This window comes from Gracilinanus agilis, chromosome 4 (assembly GCF_016433145.1).
Source record: "Gracilinanus agilis isolate LMUSP501 chromosome 4, AgileGrace, whole genome shotgun sequence".
Classification (NCBI taxonomy): Eukaryota; Metazoa; Chordata; class Mammalia; order Didelphimorphia; family Didelphidae; genus Gracilinanus; species Gracilinanus agilis.
In genome coordinates this window covers 489,445,010-489,462,863 of record NC_058133.1, presented here as the reverse complement: position 1 = coordinate 489,462,863, position 17,854 = coordinate 489,445,010, and the positions used below count along the sequence as shown (strand labels likewise).

At 41.0% G+C, this 17,854-nt stretch overlaps 1 protein-coding gene across 2 annotated transcripts in view; it reads right to left on the bottom strand.

Annotated features, from left to right (window-relative positions):
• VPS53 (VPS53 subunit of GARP complex) overlaps window positions 1-17,854 on the bottom strand; it is a 159,870-nt gene that overhangs the window by 49,014 nt on the left and 93,002 nt on the right. For both annotated transcript variants that reach the window (XM_044672921.1, XM_044672922.1), the window contains 2 exons: window positions 16,001-16,102; window positions 12,736-12,830 (listed from right to left, as the gene is read on the bottom strand). In XM_044672921.1, coding sequence (XP_044528856.1) covers window positions 12,736-12,830; window positions 16,001-16,102 — 197 coding nt within the window. The remainder of the gene's footprint in view (window positions 1-12,735; window positions 12,831-16,000; window positions 16,103-17,854) is intronic.

Sequence of the window (17,854 nt, the reverse complement as noted above, 5' to 3'; positions counted from 1 at the left end):
CAAGTCTATTCCACTGATCTTCCCTTCTGTCTCTTCTCCAGTATCATATTGTTTTGATGACCACTGCTTTATAGAACAATTTAAGATTTGGTACTGGTAGGCCACCTTCCTTCACATTTTTTTTTTCATTATTTCCCTTGATATTCTTGATCTTTTGTTCTTCCAGATGAACTTTGTTATAGTTTTTTCTAATTCAGTAAAAAAATTTCTTGGTAGTTTGATAGGTATGGCACTAAGTAAGTAAATTAATTTGGGTAGGATGGTCATTTTTATTATGTTAGCTCATCCTACCCATAAGCAATCAATGTTTTTTCCAATTGTTTAGATACAGTTTTAATTATGTGGAAAGTGTTTTGTAGTTGTGTTTGTATAATTTCTGTGTTTGTCTTGGCAGATAGATTCCTAAGAATTTAAATTATCTAGGGTGATTTTAAATGGAATTTCTCTTTCTACCTCTTGCTGCTGAGGTGTGTTGGAAATATATAGAAATGCTGATATAAAATCAGTTATTTCTGATGTTATTTCTACCACTTAAGGACAAGGTCAAAGTCATATTGGGAGTGAGAAGAGAAAATACCCCATAGCACCTTAGTTCAAAGCTAGACAGAAGGCATGTGCTCAGTCAAGATATGGCTGACTATGAGGCAGCTAAGTGACTCAGTGGTTAGAGATCCAGGCCTAGAGACGGGAGGTCCTGGGTTCAAATCTAGCTGTATGACCCTAAACAAATCCATTAATCCCAAATGCCTAGCCCTTCCACTCTCCTGCCTTAGAACCAATACTTAGTATCATTTCTAAGACAGAAGGTAAGGATTAAAGAAAGAAAAAAAAAGACTTGCTTGACTGGATTTCTAGGATGCTGTAAGAAAGGAGAGCAGAAGAAGCCATGTCAAACTTCTGCTTAAAACATTCTGACCTCTAACCTTGTGATGCAAACCAAAATCAGGGCCAGAGCACTGGATTTTCTTCTATTAATCATTCATCTATACCCTAAGATGCTAGAGTCAGAAAACTAACTCATTTGCTCCTTCCCTCAGAGTCAACCCTAGTGGGTGGTATTAGAAATTAATATTTTTCAGAGACTACAGATGACATACATTTTAGCTTCTAACTCCAGGAATTTCCTGTACTTTATATAGTTCCCTTATTTTGGTTGCATTCTGCCAAAGGTAGCATTCATCTTCTTGGAGGGGGCATAAACTGTTCAGAGAAATCCATAACACCACCTGCCCTCAGACATTTACCTCAAAGGCCGTGAGAGAATGATGGAGCCAGCTTAGGTTTCACAGTAAAGAAAGAGCAACAGAAGCAAAAGCAGCCTACTGGAAATGAGTGAGGTTAAGACTGCTTCATTCACTTTGAGCAGCTGATCAAATTGAATCAAACTCATAAATATGTACTGAGGGCCTTGAGGGCCCTTTGCTAGGTGCTGGGGAAGATACAAAGAAATCTAAGATTTCCCTTTTTCTTTCTTTTAAAATTAAAAAAATCCCCCCAATTACACATAAAAACAATTTTTAACATTTATTTTCTAAAAATTTGAGTTCCAGATTTTTTCCCTCCCTTCCCCCTTTCTGAGATGGCAAGCAATTTGATCTAGGTTATACATGTACAATCATACAAAACATATTTTCATTGGTCATGTCATTGTGGAAGAAGATACATATAAAAAAATCCAAGAAACAAGAAGAAAAATAGTATATTTCGATCTACATTCAGACGGGGGGGGGGGAGATAACATTTTTCATCCAAAGTCCTTTGGAACTGTCTTAGATTATTGTATTGCTGAAAATAGCTAAGAAAGACTTCTCTGTTTCCCTCAGTGGCACAAGACTGACCCAACCAATCAGGCTTGGGTATTGCCTTCAATTCCTCACTTTCCTTCTGCCAACCCCTTCCTCTCAATTCTCCAATACTGTTCACATTTCCAAGTATTTCCAATACTTCTACCCTAAGACAGACCTACTGCTAAGTCTCCAGATGAGTCTTCCCACTGGTAAGCTTTTGTTTAGATTAATCTTCTTCATGCACACATCTGTTCATATCACTTGACTCTTCCCCACTGCCTAGATGAGGAAATCCAAACTTCTCCATGTATGGAAATGAAGGCCCCTCTGTGATCTGGTATCACCCAGTGTTTCTGGTCTCTGCTCACACTACACGTAACCTCTATGTAGGAGGGAGTGTGACAATCCACTGGCCAAACTCAGCTACTTGCCATCCATCCCCCACATGTGCTCCTCCCTCTCACTTCTGGGCCTTTCCTTACAACATCCCTATGCTTAGGATGTCCTTTCACCATGAGCTCCTCTGCCACATTCCCTCTCCCATAGGACAATACTTCAATGCATGAAGGCAACCACCATGTCTTTCCTGAGGCTTCTCTTTTCCGCTCAATCTCTTTTAAAGACTTTCTCAAACTGCCATGTCCATGGAAACTTCCCTAGTATGTGATGGTCTTCTTTCTCCTCACTTAACCTCACATAGTTCACATAGAACTTTGTTGGCCCCTTGGCACTTCTCTTCTGCAAATATAGTTTTACTGGGCTTGGGAGGGAGGGAGGGAGGAGGGGACACTTTGATTTGGAGTTGGTAGATATTTATTGTTTTTTTTAAAACATTTATTAATATTCATTTTTAACATGGTTACATGATTCATGCTCCTACTTTCCCCTTCACCACCACCCCCACGCCCCCCCCCCCCATGGCCGACGCACATTTCCACTGGTTTCAACATGTGTCATTGATCAAAACCTATTTCCAAACTGTTGTTAGTTGCATTGGTGTGGTAGTTTCGAGTCCACATCCCCAATCATGTCTATCCCAACCCATGCGTTAGAGCAGTTGTTTTTCTTATATGTTTCCTCTCCTGCAGTCCTTCCTCTGAATGTGGGTAGCATCTTTACCATAAATCCCTCAGGGCTGTCCTGGGTCATTGCTTTCTGCTGGTACAGACGTCCATTACATTCGATTTTACCACAGTATATCAGTCTCTGTGTACAATGTTCTTCTGGCTCTGCTCCTTTCACTCTGCATCAGTTCCTGGAGGTCTCTCCAGTTCACATGGAATTCTTCCAGCTTATTATTCCTTTTAGCACAATAGTATTCCATCACCAGCATATACCACAGTTTGTTCAGCCATTCCCCAATTGAAGGACATCCACTCCTTTTCCAGTTTGTTGCCACCACAAAAAGCGCAGCTATAAATATTTTTATACAAGTCTGTTTATCTATGATCTCTTTGGGGTACAAACCCAACAATGGTATGGCTGGATCAAAGGGCAGGCATTCTTTTATAGCCCCTTGAGCATGATTCCAAATTGCCAGCCAGAATGGCTGGATCAGTTCACAGCTCCACCAGCAATGCATTAATGTCCCAATTTTGCCACATCCCCTCCAGCATTCATTACTCTCCCCTTCTTTCATTTTAGCCAATCTGCTAGGTGTGAGGTGATACCTCAGAGTTGTTTTGATTTGCATTTCTCTAATTATTAGAGATTTAGAACACTTTCTCATGTGCTTATTGATTCTTTTGATTTCTTTACCTGAAAATTGCCTATTCATGTCCCTTGCCCATTTATCAATTGGGGAATGGCTTGATTTTTTATACGATTGATTTAACTCCTTGTATATTTGAGTGATTAGACCTCTGTCAGAGTTTTTTGTTATAAAGATTTTTTCCCAATTTGTTGTTTCCCTTCTGATTTTGACTACATTGTTTTTGTTTGTACAAAAGCTTTTTAGTTTAATATAATCAAAACCATTTAATTTACATTTTGTAATTTTCTCTAACTCTTGCTTGGTTTTAAAATCTTTCCCAGAGATCTGACAGGTATACTATTTTGTGTTCACTTAACTTATTTATAGTTTCCCTCTTTATATTCAAGTCATTCACCCATTCTGAATTTATCTTGGTGTAGGGTGTGAGATGTTGGTCTAAAACTAATCTCTCCCATATTGTTTCCCAATTTTCCCAGCAGTTTTTGTCAAATAGTGGATTTTTGTCCCAAAAGTTGGGCTCTTTGGGTTTATCATACACTGTCTTGCTGACGTCACTTACCCCAAGTCTATTCCACTGATCCTCCCTTCTGTCTCTTAGCCAGTACCATATTGTTTTGATGACTGCTGCTTTATAGTATAGTTTAATATCTGGTACTGCTAGGCCACCTTCCTTCACATTTTTTTTTCATTATTTCCCTTAATATTCTCGATCTTTTGTTCTTCCAAATGAACTTTGTTATAGTTTTTTATAATTCAGTAAAGAAGTTTTTTGGTAGTTTGATAGGTATGGCGCTAAATAGGTAAATTAATTTGGGTAGAATGGTCATTTTTATTATGTTAGCTCATCCTACCCATGAGCAATCAGTGTTTTTCCAATTGTTTAGATCCAGTTTTATTTGTTTGGAAAGTGTTTTGTAGTTGTTTTCGTATAACTGCTGTGTTTGTTTTGGTAGATAGATTCCCAAGTATTTTATATTGTCTAGGGTGATTTTAAATGGTGTTTCTCTTTCTACCTCTTGCTGCTCTAATGTGTTGGAAATGTATAGAAATGCTGATGATTTATGTGCATTTATTGTATCCTGCAACTTTGCTAAAGTTGTCGATTATTTCTACAAGATTCTTAGTTGATTCTCTAGGATTTTTTAAGCATACCATCATATCATCTGCAAAGAGTGATAGCTTAGTCTCCTCCTTGCCTATTTTGACACCTTCAATTTCTTTTTCTTCTCTAATTGCTACTGCTAGTGTTTCTAGTACTATGTTGAATAATAGAGGTGATAATGGGCATCCTTGTTTCACTCCTGATCTTATTGGGAAGGCTTCTAATTTATCCCCATTGCATATGATGTTTGTTGATGGTTTTAGGTATATACTGTTTGTTATTTTTAGGAAAGGTCCTTCTATTCCTATACTTTTCAGTCTTTTCAATAGGAATGGATGCTGTATTTTGTCAAAGGCTTTTTCAGCATCTATTGAGATAATCATGTGATTTTTGTTTGTTAGACTGTTGATATGGTCAATTATGTGGATGGTTTTCCTAATATTGAACCATCCTTGCATTCCTGGTATAAATCCCACCTGAGATCATGGCGGATGATCTTCTTAATTACTTGCTGGAGTCTCTTTGCTAATATTCTATTTAAGATTTTTGCATCTATGTTCATTAGGGAGATTGGTCTGTAGTTTTCTTTCTCTGTTTTTGATCTCCCTGGCTTTGGAATCAGTACCATATTGATATTTATTGTTTTTATGAGTCATCTTGAAAAGATTTATTATCTAGTCTACTCCAGGCCATATAGTGATAGGCTTTAATGACTACACTGGTCCTCAAACAGCACACAGAGACCGCCACCAGGCCCAAATCTTCTAGAATGTCAGAAGCTGCTAGAGCTTGTGCTCCCTTGGCATTGTGTTTGGGAACTCAAAGTCAATGTCATCTTGAGATGAGGCATCAGATTAAGACTTTTGAAGACTAAAGTCTTTGAAATAGTGAAGATTTGGAGTATGGCAACTACTTGGGGAATATGCTGCCACCATTGCTCTTCTAACCCCTCCCCGCCACTCAGCTAGGTGATCCATTGAGGGCAAACCCTACATTTTATAGACAGTGGACACCGAACAGAAGTTTGACAACTAAAACAGGACACACTCATGTTCCAAAACAAAGAACATGATGGTTATGGCACAATTCTGTTGCTGAACCTGATTACCATCAAGCCTGGGCTCAGGACATTTCTAAAGTATGTCCCTTATATATTTGTAGCAATCATGCTAGTAGGCAGCCAGGTGGCACAATGGATAGAGCACTGGACCTGGAGTCAGAAAGACTCATCTTTCCAAGTTCAAATCTGGCCTTGGACACTTACTAGCTAGGTGACCCTGGGCAACTTCACTCTGCCTTAGTTTCCTCATCTGTAAAATATACTAGAGAAGGAAATGCTAAGCCACTTCAGCATCTCTACCAAGAAAACTCCAAATGAGGTCATGAGGAGTCAGACAGAACAACAAAGTAATCATGCGAATCAAACAGGATTTCCTCAGCATCTATTACATACCTAAAAGAGGTGTAAAGGCATATATTCTTGTTTTACAGAAATATATAAGGCCCATTCCACTCCCTGTTCACAAGGATAAGCCATATACACATGAAATAATTAGAGAACAAGGGAGCACACGATCATGGATGGACTGCTGAGGATTATGGAAAAAGTAGGGAGGAAAGAGGATGAGAATGGGAAAAGGGGAGGCTTTTTAGAGGAATCAGAATCTGAGCTGAGATATATAGAATCTGGATAGATGGAAGGAAACAGAGAAGGCATTCAAAGTAGAGGAGAGAGGATCTGCCAGGGCTCAGAGTGAGAATGAGGCTGACATGTGGGGATAGGGCCCAGGAAGGAAGTCAGGCAAATGGAACTAAATGGAGATAGTGGTAGCTTTTCCATTAGATGGGACAGGTAAGGTGAGGGTACGGCATCCTATCACTTCAGGAAGTTGAGGGCATAGTCAATGACAGTCTAACTTCTGTTTTCTTTTAAGCTGATTTGATAATATTTGAATACTCCTTTGCTTCTAGTTGGTACCAGAAAACAAAGACTTTTATAGAGGACTGCTATTTGGTTCCCAAAAGACACTCTTATCAGCAACTAATATGCATCTGGACATTTTGAAGAAAAAAGTCTTTTAAATATTTCAAAATACGACTGATAAAGATATGGAAATGATTAGTTAAATTTTATAAAATAGAAAAAAGTTTTTTTCCCAAGCAGTATGTGGGCAACCTAAGGACAAGAGTCACACTGAATGAGGGCCTGTGGCAATCTGCATTTCAGAGAGAGTCCCCACATCTCAGAGGTCATAGAGCCATTGAAGGGTAAAAGTAAGTATCTTTGTTTAAAGAGGCCACAACTGTTACACTGGAAGAAGAGCCATCCTAAGTAAACCTGGAAGCCTGATGTCTGCTAGGATATTTGAAATACTCCAAGGGAATCTATGAAGGACCATAGGGAGACTAGAACAAAAACATCTGCCTCAGAAGTTAACCACGGGGAACAGCCAGGTGGCTCCATGAATAGAAAACAGGCCCAGAGTTGGGAGGTCCTTGGTTCAAATTTGGCTTCAGACACTTCCTAGCTGTGTGATCCTGGGCAAGTCACTTCACTCCAACTACCTAGCTTATACTCTTCTTCTGACTTGGGTCAGGCTATTTCCTAAGTAGTTGTTCTGTTGAGGGTATCTGACCTAACTTGTATGATACCTGAATCCATGTAATTAGGTGTCAGAGTATAGGGTTCCCAAACTATCTGTGAAGGCAAAAGAGGGAGCTCAGTGGTTACTGAAAAGGCGGCCTGAACTCATGGTTGCTGTCAGTATGATCTGAAATTTGTGAAGCCAACTTAGTCCACATAAGGTATTATTACTAATACTATTCATTACTTCTTTAAGGTCCAATCCATCTCTCTGTCTCTCCTTTGAAACTCTTCCAAAGAGTTGGAATTGACCACTGCCATTGCTGCCTCTGTGCTATCCAGACTTTTTCTGGTGCCAGGAAGACAATGTGGCTGCTTAGACTTGCTTTTATCCCTGAAACTCAGGCAGTGAAAACTCAACTTGAGCTGAGAATTGTATGTGCATCTGGGGAGATTTCAGGAGATAACATCGTGATTTTTACAGGTTAATGAAGTGTCCTGGAAGTAAGATAATGGCAGCAGAAGGGCAGTAGGGAGATGGCAATGCAAGGGGAAAAAACCCTATGATAAGCCCAGCTTCTTCCAATAGAAGACACTGTCTCTGGCCTGATTAGGGCAAAGTTGACCCAAACAGGAGGAGAGGAGGGGAAATGAAATCTCTTCCATTATGAACAAAAAGAAAATCAATATATAATTTCAGGTATAAAAGACACCACGTTCTTCTTTGAGTAAATGAAAAATTAAAAAGTGATATTCTCTAGTTACCTATCTATCTATTTTTCAATCCTGGCTTGTGGAATTAAAGCTCTGCTAAAGAGATGGCAAATGGAATTGCTCTGTAACTGGATACCTCCTCTCTGTGAGATGTGCTCAGAGCGCCTAGTTCTGATCACCTTCAGATACCAGCAGCACCCCTCCTCCCTAAACTTCAGCTGGGATCTCCCCATCACTAGGGAGGTGTTCAAGAAAATGGACTCAAAGCCAGATGGGATGCTGGGGAGATGTTAGAATGAAATGAATAGCAACAGGATGGACAAGTAGTTAGCAACACTGACTAAGCACCCACAGAATATTGTTACCAGGCAACACTAGAAGGGTAAGGCCAAGAAGACACATTCTCTGCCCTCAAAGGACTCACAATGTACACACTGAGGCAGGTCAATATGGGTACAAGAGGGAAGTGAAGAGGGGAAGGGGGAAGGCATTTACAAATTTGCCAACACTGCGAATTGATTTATTGTCATGCCCAATATAAGAATAAAAGGATCGAGGCTGATCATTCAATGAAAGCAACGGTAACAGGTAGTCAGTCTGAGTAGTGGTATCTTGATACTAATGAAATACTAAGAGTCCTGGGGGAAGTCCTCCTGCAGTGCACTGGATGGATCTACAACAGAGGCCTGATGGAAGGATGCAGATGAGAATCTTGTAGGGGATGAAGACATGGATGTCCACAAGCTGGCCTGGAAATATTAGTGCTCACCGTGGTGAATGGGAATCAGAAAGATAAGAAGGTAAATTGGGAAAGCCTGAGTCTTCAGATGGTAAGAGCTATAGCCCTCCCTCCCTCCGTCCCTCCGTCCTTCCCTCCCTCTTCCTTCATCCAACTATCTATCTATCTATCTATCTATCTATCTATCTATCTATCTATCTATCTATCTATCTATCTATCTATCTACTGTTTATTTATTTGTTTGTTTGTAGCCCTTAACTTCCGTCTTGGAGTCAATACTGTGTATTTGCTCCAAGGCAGAAGAGTGGTAAGGGTGGGCAATGGGGGTTAAGTGACTTGCCCAGGGTCACACAGGTAGGAAGTGTCTGAGGCCAGATTTGAACCTAGGACTTCCCATCTCTAGGCCTGGCTCTCAATCCACTGAGCTACCCAGCTGCCCCCCACTCCTTTCTTTAAATGAGATTCATTGGCTCTTGGTGGAAGAGGCAGCAAGGGACAGGCAATGGTAATAGACAATGCTATGTAACAGACAATGCCTGCCAGTGGTCCCATAGGACAACTACTTGATTACCATCATGTTTCTCTTCCTCATCATCATCATCCCTCTCACTGCATCATATCTTTGTTCCTCTCACATACTGTTGTCTGGTATTCTTCCCCTCTAAATCATCTCCTTTCCTTCTCCCCCACAACATTTGCTGGCTGTTCACTTTGTCATTGCCTCTTTCCACTCCCCACTTCCATGACATCTCAGACTACCCTTGCCCCTGTCTTCCTTCTTTCTCCTTCTGGGGTGGCTGGAACGTGTCTAAGAGACACCCAATTTCAGGACAACTCTAGTGGGCTTCAGTTGAGGCAGCCTCCTCCACTCAGACTGAGTTGGAAATTATTTCAAACTAACCCATACTCATCACCCCTACTTGATGAGGCCCAAGAACTTCAAAGACACACAAGAGACAGTTCTTGACTTCAAGAAGCTTACAAATACAGTATAATTTAATAGTGTGTAATACATTCATAGAAAAAGTAGAAATAAAGTAGAATATGATAAGGGAAAAGCATGATTGAAAAAAAATTGAAAATTGAAAAAAATCTGCCTGGGCAGCTAGGTGGCTCAGTGAATAGAACACCAGTCCTAGAGACATGAGGTTCTGGGTTCAAATCAGGCCTCAGACACTGCCTATGTGACCTTGGGCAAGTCATTTAACCCAAACTTCCTAAACCTTAATACTCTTCTTCATTGGAACCAATATTCAATATTGATTTTAAGATAGAAAGTAAGAATTTTTTTTTTAAGTCTGCAATAGGCAGACTGGCTTTCCAATGGAAGTAAAGGGAAGAGTAATTAATGAAGTCTTAATGAAGGAAATGACTCCTTTGTTGGGTCTTAAAGAGGATTTCAACTACCAGAAACATGGAAAGAATGTGTTCTAGGTACAATGGATCATCTACACAAAAGAACAGTGGCAAGAGAGTACAAGACAGAATTGGAAAGGGGAAAGAGTTCCCTTTGTCTAAGATGAAGAGTGTATGGAGGGGAATCACATCAAATAAGCCTGAAAAGATGGTTTAGAGGGAGAGTGTAAAGTGCCTTCAATCTCTAGCTAAGGAATTTGCCTTTCATTCTAGAGGCACTAGGGAGGTACTACACATTTTTGAGATGGGAATGGTAATCCAGAAAGTCCTGTGCCTTAAGAAAATTATTTTGGCAGCTGTGTGAAGGACAGATTAGAGGAAGCAAAAATATGGGAAAGAAATAAAGCTGGAAAACCAATGAGGCAATTATTACAATAATCTAACCTGCCTGAGGGTGGTGGCGGTGGACAGTAAATAAACAAAAAGGGATATATGCAAGACATATTCTGGAGATTGTATCAATGCCATTTGGTCACTATTTGGATCTGAGGAAAAAGGGGAAAAAGGAATCAAAAAGTGCTGCCAGGCTGAGGTGGGATGAGCCCAGGGATCAGTCCCTAGAAATGCTAGTTGCTGCTCAAGCCAAGAGTTTGGAAAAGGGACCAAGTGGAAGACACTAAAGGCAATAAATTGCCTCTACCTGGCTGCTCAGTGTTTCTTCTTAGGCTTTTTATTCATAGAATATTTGTATCAGAAGGAAACTTTAAGATGACCTAATCCAATCCTTTCATTTTACATGGAAGGGAAATGATTACAGCACTAAGATCTGAGAGCCAGGGCCTAGTACTTATTACCTGCAGATCACTTAGCCCCTTTGGGCCTTAGTTTCTCCCTTTATAAAGAAAAGGGCTGGACCAGAGGATCTCAAAGAGCCTTTCTAGTTCTAGGATTCCTTCTGCTCTTGCCTTTGTTCCTACCTCCTGCTGCTTGCTCTGCATCTACAAGAGCATTACCTATTCCAGCTCACAGGTCTTTGATGAATAACTTCCAGTGATCTCCTGATGCTATGGTAACATCCCTAAAGTAAGGCCAACAGCAGTCAGAGTAGCCAGCCAGCACTTCATTTTTCACAGGGGAAAAGCAGAACCTCTGTGGAGCAGAGATCTGGCTCCCTGCCTGAAGCATCACAAACAATAAGGGCTTTGTGTGACCCACAGTCAAAAGAGGAGAGTGGATATCGGCCATGCCGATAGGAAAATCCCTCTGAGAAAGTCAAGTTGGATTCAAAACCACATGCTTTGTGTGTTTTTCAATCTATGCCATTCAGGCTTTCTGAAAATGAGTAGTTAGGTGATATCAGACCAGGGTGATCAAAAGTTTCAAGCCTAGAACCAAGGTAGAATCTGATCTCCAGCCTAGGGGTGGGGGGGTTTTCTGCAACTTAATATTCCAAAACAATCAATGGCTTCATTTTTTAGCAGCGCCTCTTAAATCATCTTTAGAACTCCAAGTCCAGAGTTTATTAAATGGGTGGGCAAATAATCTGCTAGCATAATAAGGCCAAGTTATTTTCAGCCAAAACAAAAAGATATGAAAATAAAACACTTACCTAGCCTACCTGCCCACTGCCTTTAAGAGGCTGAATTGTCAGGATTATATTTAATTATTAGAAACCAGGAAAAAAGAGATATTTTAAAAATGCAATCAAGGCAGGAGAAGTTGAGTACAGAAGAATTTATTTTTAAGTGTAGCAACTTGTAATCAAAAATCCATTTTCTGGGAATGAAGTTGAATAAGAAATATTTCTGTTACTGGGGGAAGGGCCAAGCTAGAAAAAAGGAGTTCTATGAAAAGCAGATAGGTAGATAATACTGCCCTCAGTAAAATCTTCTCTGCAGTGGGTAGCAAAGATATTTTTTTTCCCTTAGATAGTTCAACTCTATCAATAGACCAGGAAAGAGGAATTGCCAAAGCCTAGAAAAATTATTTTAAGCTTGGGAGTTAAATATTTTCCCAGAGTCCTTCCATCTAGAACATTCTTTCAACTTCCTGCCCACCCCCACCTTTTCCTGTTCCTCGACACTTGGGATCCTCCTAGTCCAGCTCTTTGAGGTGCCCTAAGCTCTTCCAAAGACACCCTCAGTAGGGTCAGCATCAGTTCAGCTAGAAAAGTGATCTTTGGAAAATCTGTCCCCTGACATAAAGCAGCCACCAGCAGCTTGTCCCATTAGGGCAGAACCTCATCTGCTGCTAACATTTGACAAGGTAATCACACTCACACTGCTGGCTGGCAAAAGGCATTTTTGCCTTCTCCTCAGCCTGGATGTTTGCAAACTACATCCATGAGAGGCACATTTCCCTCCTTTCTACATTTCCCAAATACCTGATCCCTAAAAAAATCCTGAATCTTGGCAGGCATGAAACTGGCTGTCAGGGGCTTAGCACCCATACTATGAAGGTGGGGAGGTGGAAGCCTCATGAGAATTCCTGAGAGGCCCACATAAGCACCTGTGATTTATATATGCAACAAACTGTAAAATTCACGGCTACTAATGTTCAGGAAATGAAATGCCCTTAACAGATTTTCAGGGACCTGGGCCTGCTGTCTCTCTCCTCTAACACCTGGAAGGGGCTACATCACTGTAAAGTTAAACATGGAAAGCAGATTGTTGGGAGACCCAGTAGTTAAAGACCAAAAGGCACAGGTATGAGAAAGAATGAAAAATGCTCATAACTCACTTGTCCTGGGATTCAATATACACGTAGAGATGAGGCTCAAAACACTTGGATATGATACCATGAAATGGGTTTTCTGGGACCTTTGGCTTCTTTGGCTGGGGAGTAAAATAGGCATGTGAGCAACCTCTGTCCACTTCTAAGCACCTCCAAAGACAAAAGCCCCTCAGACCCCACTCCCAACTTCCTGATAAGAAGCCCCTTGATATAACTAAGTGATCACAATCAGGACAATAAGGGAGCTCCATCAGCTAGCATCATTCATTTGCTTTGTTCACTCCTAGATTTAGTGTTCCTTTGATAACAGGCCTTTCCATTTACCAACTGTTTTATGAACAACTTCAGTGACTATCCAGCAAGCTGTCTAGACAGGCAATACAGATTGTAAAATTACATCCATGAATTCATTTCTTTTCCAAATATCCCTCTGAAAATAAACAGGGAGTTTTAAAATTCCTACATGTCACCTTTTGTTTCTATAAGTCTTTAGATTTATCACTGCCATCTAAAGGGCCCTGAACTAAATGGCCTTGCTAACAGAACTCTCTCAGACCATTCAAGCCAGAACATTAAAGATCCTCTTGTCCATTCTCCTTATTTTACGGATAAAGAAGCTGAGAACAGAGAGAACTGACTTGTCCAAAGCCGCTCTGAAGAGCAGGAACTCAAACCCATGTCTCTTTAGTCTTCTAACTCCAAGACTGGAACTCTTTCCGCTCTTACTGGACATTTATAAAGACTGTCAAAATGAATCAATTAAACAAACACAGCAACAAGAACACAAGATTGAAACACTAAAAAGAAAGATGGCTTGGGTAGGTGACTGGTAGGACCCTGCCTTTGCCTGCCTTAATTTCTGCTTGTCCTCTTCCCCTCATGATCATGACTCAGCTGAGAGAAAGAACCTTGGAACATTTAGCAGGAGCATTCTGGCTGCATTTGACTATTTCAATTAGCTATGCTTAGGAAGAAAAGCATGGATAGGATGGCTAGGTCTTTCATCAGGACAGCATCATGACGTAGGGTCAATATTTGTCCTGAAAGTGGCATTCCTAGAGTGAAGCAGCAGTTGGGGAGTCTAATCCAGACACTATGGTCTTCTTTCTGCATTGTTCAGTTTCCCCAATGGTCACTTCTCAGCTTAAAGAAAAGACTAACTCATCCAGCAGTAGCATCTAGACTAGATTTCTGAGTGTGTGAATTCTGTCCAAAAGCTACAGATGTTTAAACTATTTCCTCCTGGAGTTTGATGGAATAATAAAAGGTTCCTGTTGTCACAGTCAGGAGGGCTGCAGCTGGCCCATTTCCTTTTATTACCATCCAACGTAAACAGATTAAATCAAACTGCTCAGATCCCCAGAAGGGTATTCTTGAGACCATGGATTTCTTATTTCTTGCCTTGTCCCTTTTTGTCATTATATCCTAACAGCCTTTTCAGATGTCACTTTTTATTATTGGAAATGTCTTGGGCAAGTCAATGAACATTTATTAAGCGCCTACTATGTGTAGGAATTCTACTCAGACTGCCAAGAATATATGACCTCCCAAGTCCTCTCTGAAACCCAACTCAATTTCTCCCCCTTCTCCAAAGTAGTCTCTTCTTCCAGTACTTGATCTCCATAATCCACTCTTGTCCCCTCAAAAATCCAGAAATCACAACTACCTAGATGACTAACAATGTCATTTGCCTTCAGTTGGCACCCTGGGGGGATTGAAGGCTTTGTTCACCCATGATTCTTCTTGTTTAAGAAGCTATATTCTGGAACAACTAGGTGATACAGAGGATAGAGCACCAGGCCTGGAGTTGAGATGACTTGGATTCAAATCTAGTCTCAGATACTTCCTAGCTGTGTAACTCTGGGCAATTCATTTAGTGTCCATTGCTTAGCTCTTACCACGCTTCTGCCTTAGAACCAATTCTAAGACAATAGGTAAGCATTTAAAAAAAAAGAAGAAAAAGCTATGTCCTACTCCTTGGGTAAAACCCCGATTCTTATCCCCTTTGTATCTGAATCTCTTCCAGCAAAGTGTAAAAATACCATTTTTTAGTTTTCAAGAAACCTCTTGTTTTAGACAATGCTTCTGAGCAGTGGGCAGCTTTCTTTTTTTTAAAACCCTTACCTTCCATCTTAGAATCAATACTGTGCATTGGTCCCAAGGCAGAAGAGTGGTAAGGGCAAGGCAAATGGAATAAAGTGTCTTGCTCAGGGTCACACAGTTACAAAGTGTCTGAAGCCAGATTTGAACCCTGGACCTTCCATCTCTAGGCCTGGCTCTCAATCCACTTAACCAACTAGCTGCTCCCAACTGACATCTTTCTGAAGAGACTTTCAGAATGTAACATTTCCCTAGTTTTATTCCTCCTTGGAATTCATTCCTGCCCCTCATTCCACCCTCTTTTACTTAAAACACAAAAAACAAAGCAGAAATGATCAACATTCCTTTAGAAACTGATTCCAGAAGGCCTGAGGGCTCTATAGCTGGACACAGTGACCATTCTGCCATAAGAGGAAATGGAGAATATCACCTGAAAAGCCCATACTTTTTAAGGGCCCAGAGATGGCTCCCCAGGCTGCCTTCCCCATTTAGCTTGTGAACAAACCAAAATGTCATCAAGAAATAAGCATCCAACCGCCAAGAGAAGCTAATTAAATAGTAAGTGTCATTAATAAAACAAAGGAAAAAATCTGATTTCCTGCTCTGACCTCTCCAGTCATAAACTGGAGCTGGAGCACAAATGGTCTGCAGCAGGCTAGAAAAGGAAATTTGGAGCCGATCACAGAGAAGGCAAGAGGAAATTGACAGTAACTCTCCTAATCTGCCACTGGGCCCCTCCGTAATTTCCAGGCCTGCACAATGGCTTCCCACTCCAGGGACCAGCTCACAACTCAACAGAGACCCTTCCTTTTCTGTCAGGACTGCTAACTTCCCTGGGAAACTGAAAGCCAACCAGTGATCTTCCAATATCTCACATCACCACCAAAGCAGATGATTGTGCAACAAAAAAGGGAGCTAACATTTCAGGGGATGATGAATGAGGCAGAACAGAATTTTGTTTGCTCATCCAGATGGGCTAATTATGCTTGTGCACATCAATGAAATTAATGGTGAGAATCCAGAGACCCTTCTAGAACACAGATAGAGTGAGGGCTATAGAGAAATTCTATAAAGCCCACCAAAACTGCTTCCTCATCAGGTATGAATATGGTCATACCATTTTTAGATGTGATTAGGCTGTTCCATGGAGTCCAAAGCACCTCAAACTTACCTGGTCTAAGTCCCCTTTGTCCATTGTCAATTCTTCCATCTCCGGGCCAGGTTCATCTTCCAGGAAAGGATTAGTGGATGGAGGAGGGACCTCTACCTTTTTCTATCAGGAGAACAAAAGAAAAGAGGAAGGATTTGTTTGTTTGCTTCTGATCCTCTCCACAGGCCCTGGCCCTTCTCTGATTTCCTGCCTTCTTAATAGTTCTCTGATAGAAAGCTTATCCATGGACTCCAAAAGGAGGACAGAGAGCTGAGATGTGGCCAAAAGAGGCTCATGTCAGCCAACATTTTGTAAGAGTCTATTAGGAGTGAGGCAGTGGGCTAAGCATGGGATACAAAGAATCAAAAGCCTATGACCCAGGGAGCTTGCATTCAACTTGACAGTGATGCCCCCAAGAGTGCCATCCACATTCTTACCACTGGGTACTAAGATTTATAAGTCAAACTCTTTACAACAAAAATTTCCATGTAAAATAAAGATTTCCATCCCTACCAACATTCCATTTGTTTTAAGCAACTTTCAATACAATATTGATAAGCAATGTAGCCTAATGGAAAGATCAGCAAGGAGCCAGACTTAGAGCCTAGATTTCATGCTGCTGTGAACAAGCTGTAGGGCCCAACTAGTCACCTCTTGTCTCTGAGTGTCAGTTTACTTATCTATCAAATGGGAATAATTGATCCTGGCCTCCCTGACTCACAAACAAATTGTGGTTCAAATGAATATGGAAACAATCATTCTGAAAAGTTGAAAAATATGATGACCACCCAGTTTGAGGAAAATGATGCTGAAATGGCTTCACCTCCTGGCACAGGTAGTGGGAGCTCAGGCTGCAGGAGGAGATGGGCATCTCAGGACATGACCAATGTGGGAATTTGTTTTTCTGGACTCCATGTCTGTTCCAAGGGCTTGGCTTTACTTTTCAATTAAGTAGAGTTGAGAAGGGGGAAGAGAGGAAAAAAGGAACCACAGACAGCAAGACAGCTTTGAAAGTCATAAACTGAATTTAGTGTGTGCTTAAAAAGAAAAGTAGGTTCTATATAATATTGATGGCCTTATGTACAATCACCACCTCCTTCTCTCTCTCTGTTGATATAACCAAAATCTAACATACTAAAAGAAGTACCTTAGTCCCCAGGAACACAGTCCTGGAATTTGAGACCTAGTGGGAAGGCTACAAAGGGGATATGTAAGAACAGGCCAGGAGGTGCTAGTATGCAAGAAGCCTATGGAAAGTCAAGGCACCCAGGTGCTTTTAAATGGATTGATAACATGTTAGTCTCAGCTACCATCATACATGTTAAGGAATCTTTGGGTCACAGGAGATAAGATGGTCCAGAGGACTTCACACATGCCCTATATCAGTGATGGTGACCCTTTTAGAGTTAGGGAGTGCCCAAACTGCAACCCTCAAGGTGCCCAACCCCTTACTCCAAACAAGGGTGGGGGGTGGGGAGGAAACACTTCCACTGAGCTGCTGGGCAGAGGGGCAGGTCATGTGAAAAATATCCTCAGGTGTGTGTGGAGAGTGCGCCATAGGTTCACCAATATGGCCCTAGATCTTCAACTGGAAAACAAGCTTGAAGGCATTCACTGTTTTGTTTTTTTAATTCTTTCTTTCTGTTTTAAAATCAATACTAAGTGGGGCAGCTGGGTAGCTCAGTGGATTGAGAGTCAGGCCTAGAGTCAGGAGGTCCTAGGTTCAAATCCGGCCTCAGACACTTCCCAGCTTTGTGACCCTGGGCAAGTCACTTGACCCCCATTGCCTACCCTTACCACTCTTCTACCAAGGAGCCAATACACAGAAGTTAAGGGCTTAAAAAAAATTAAAAAAATAAAATAAAATCAATACTA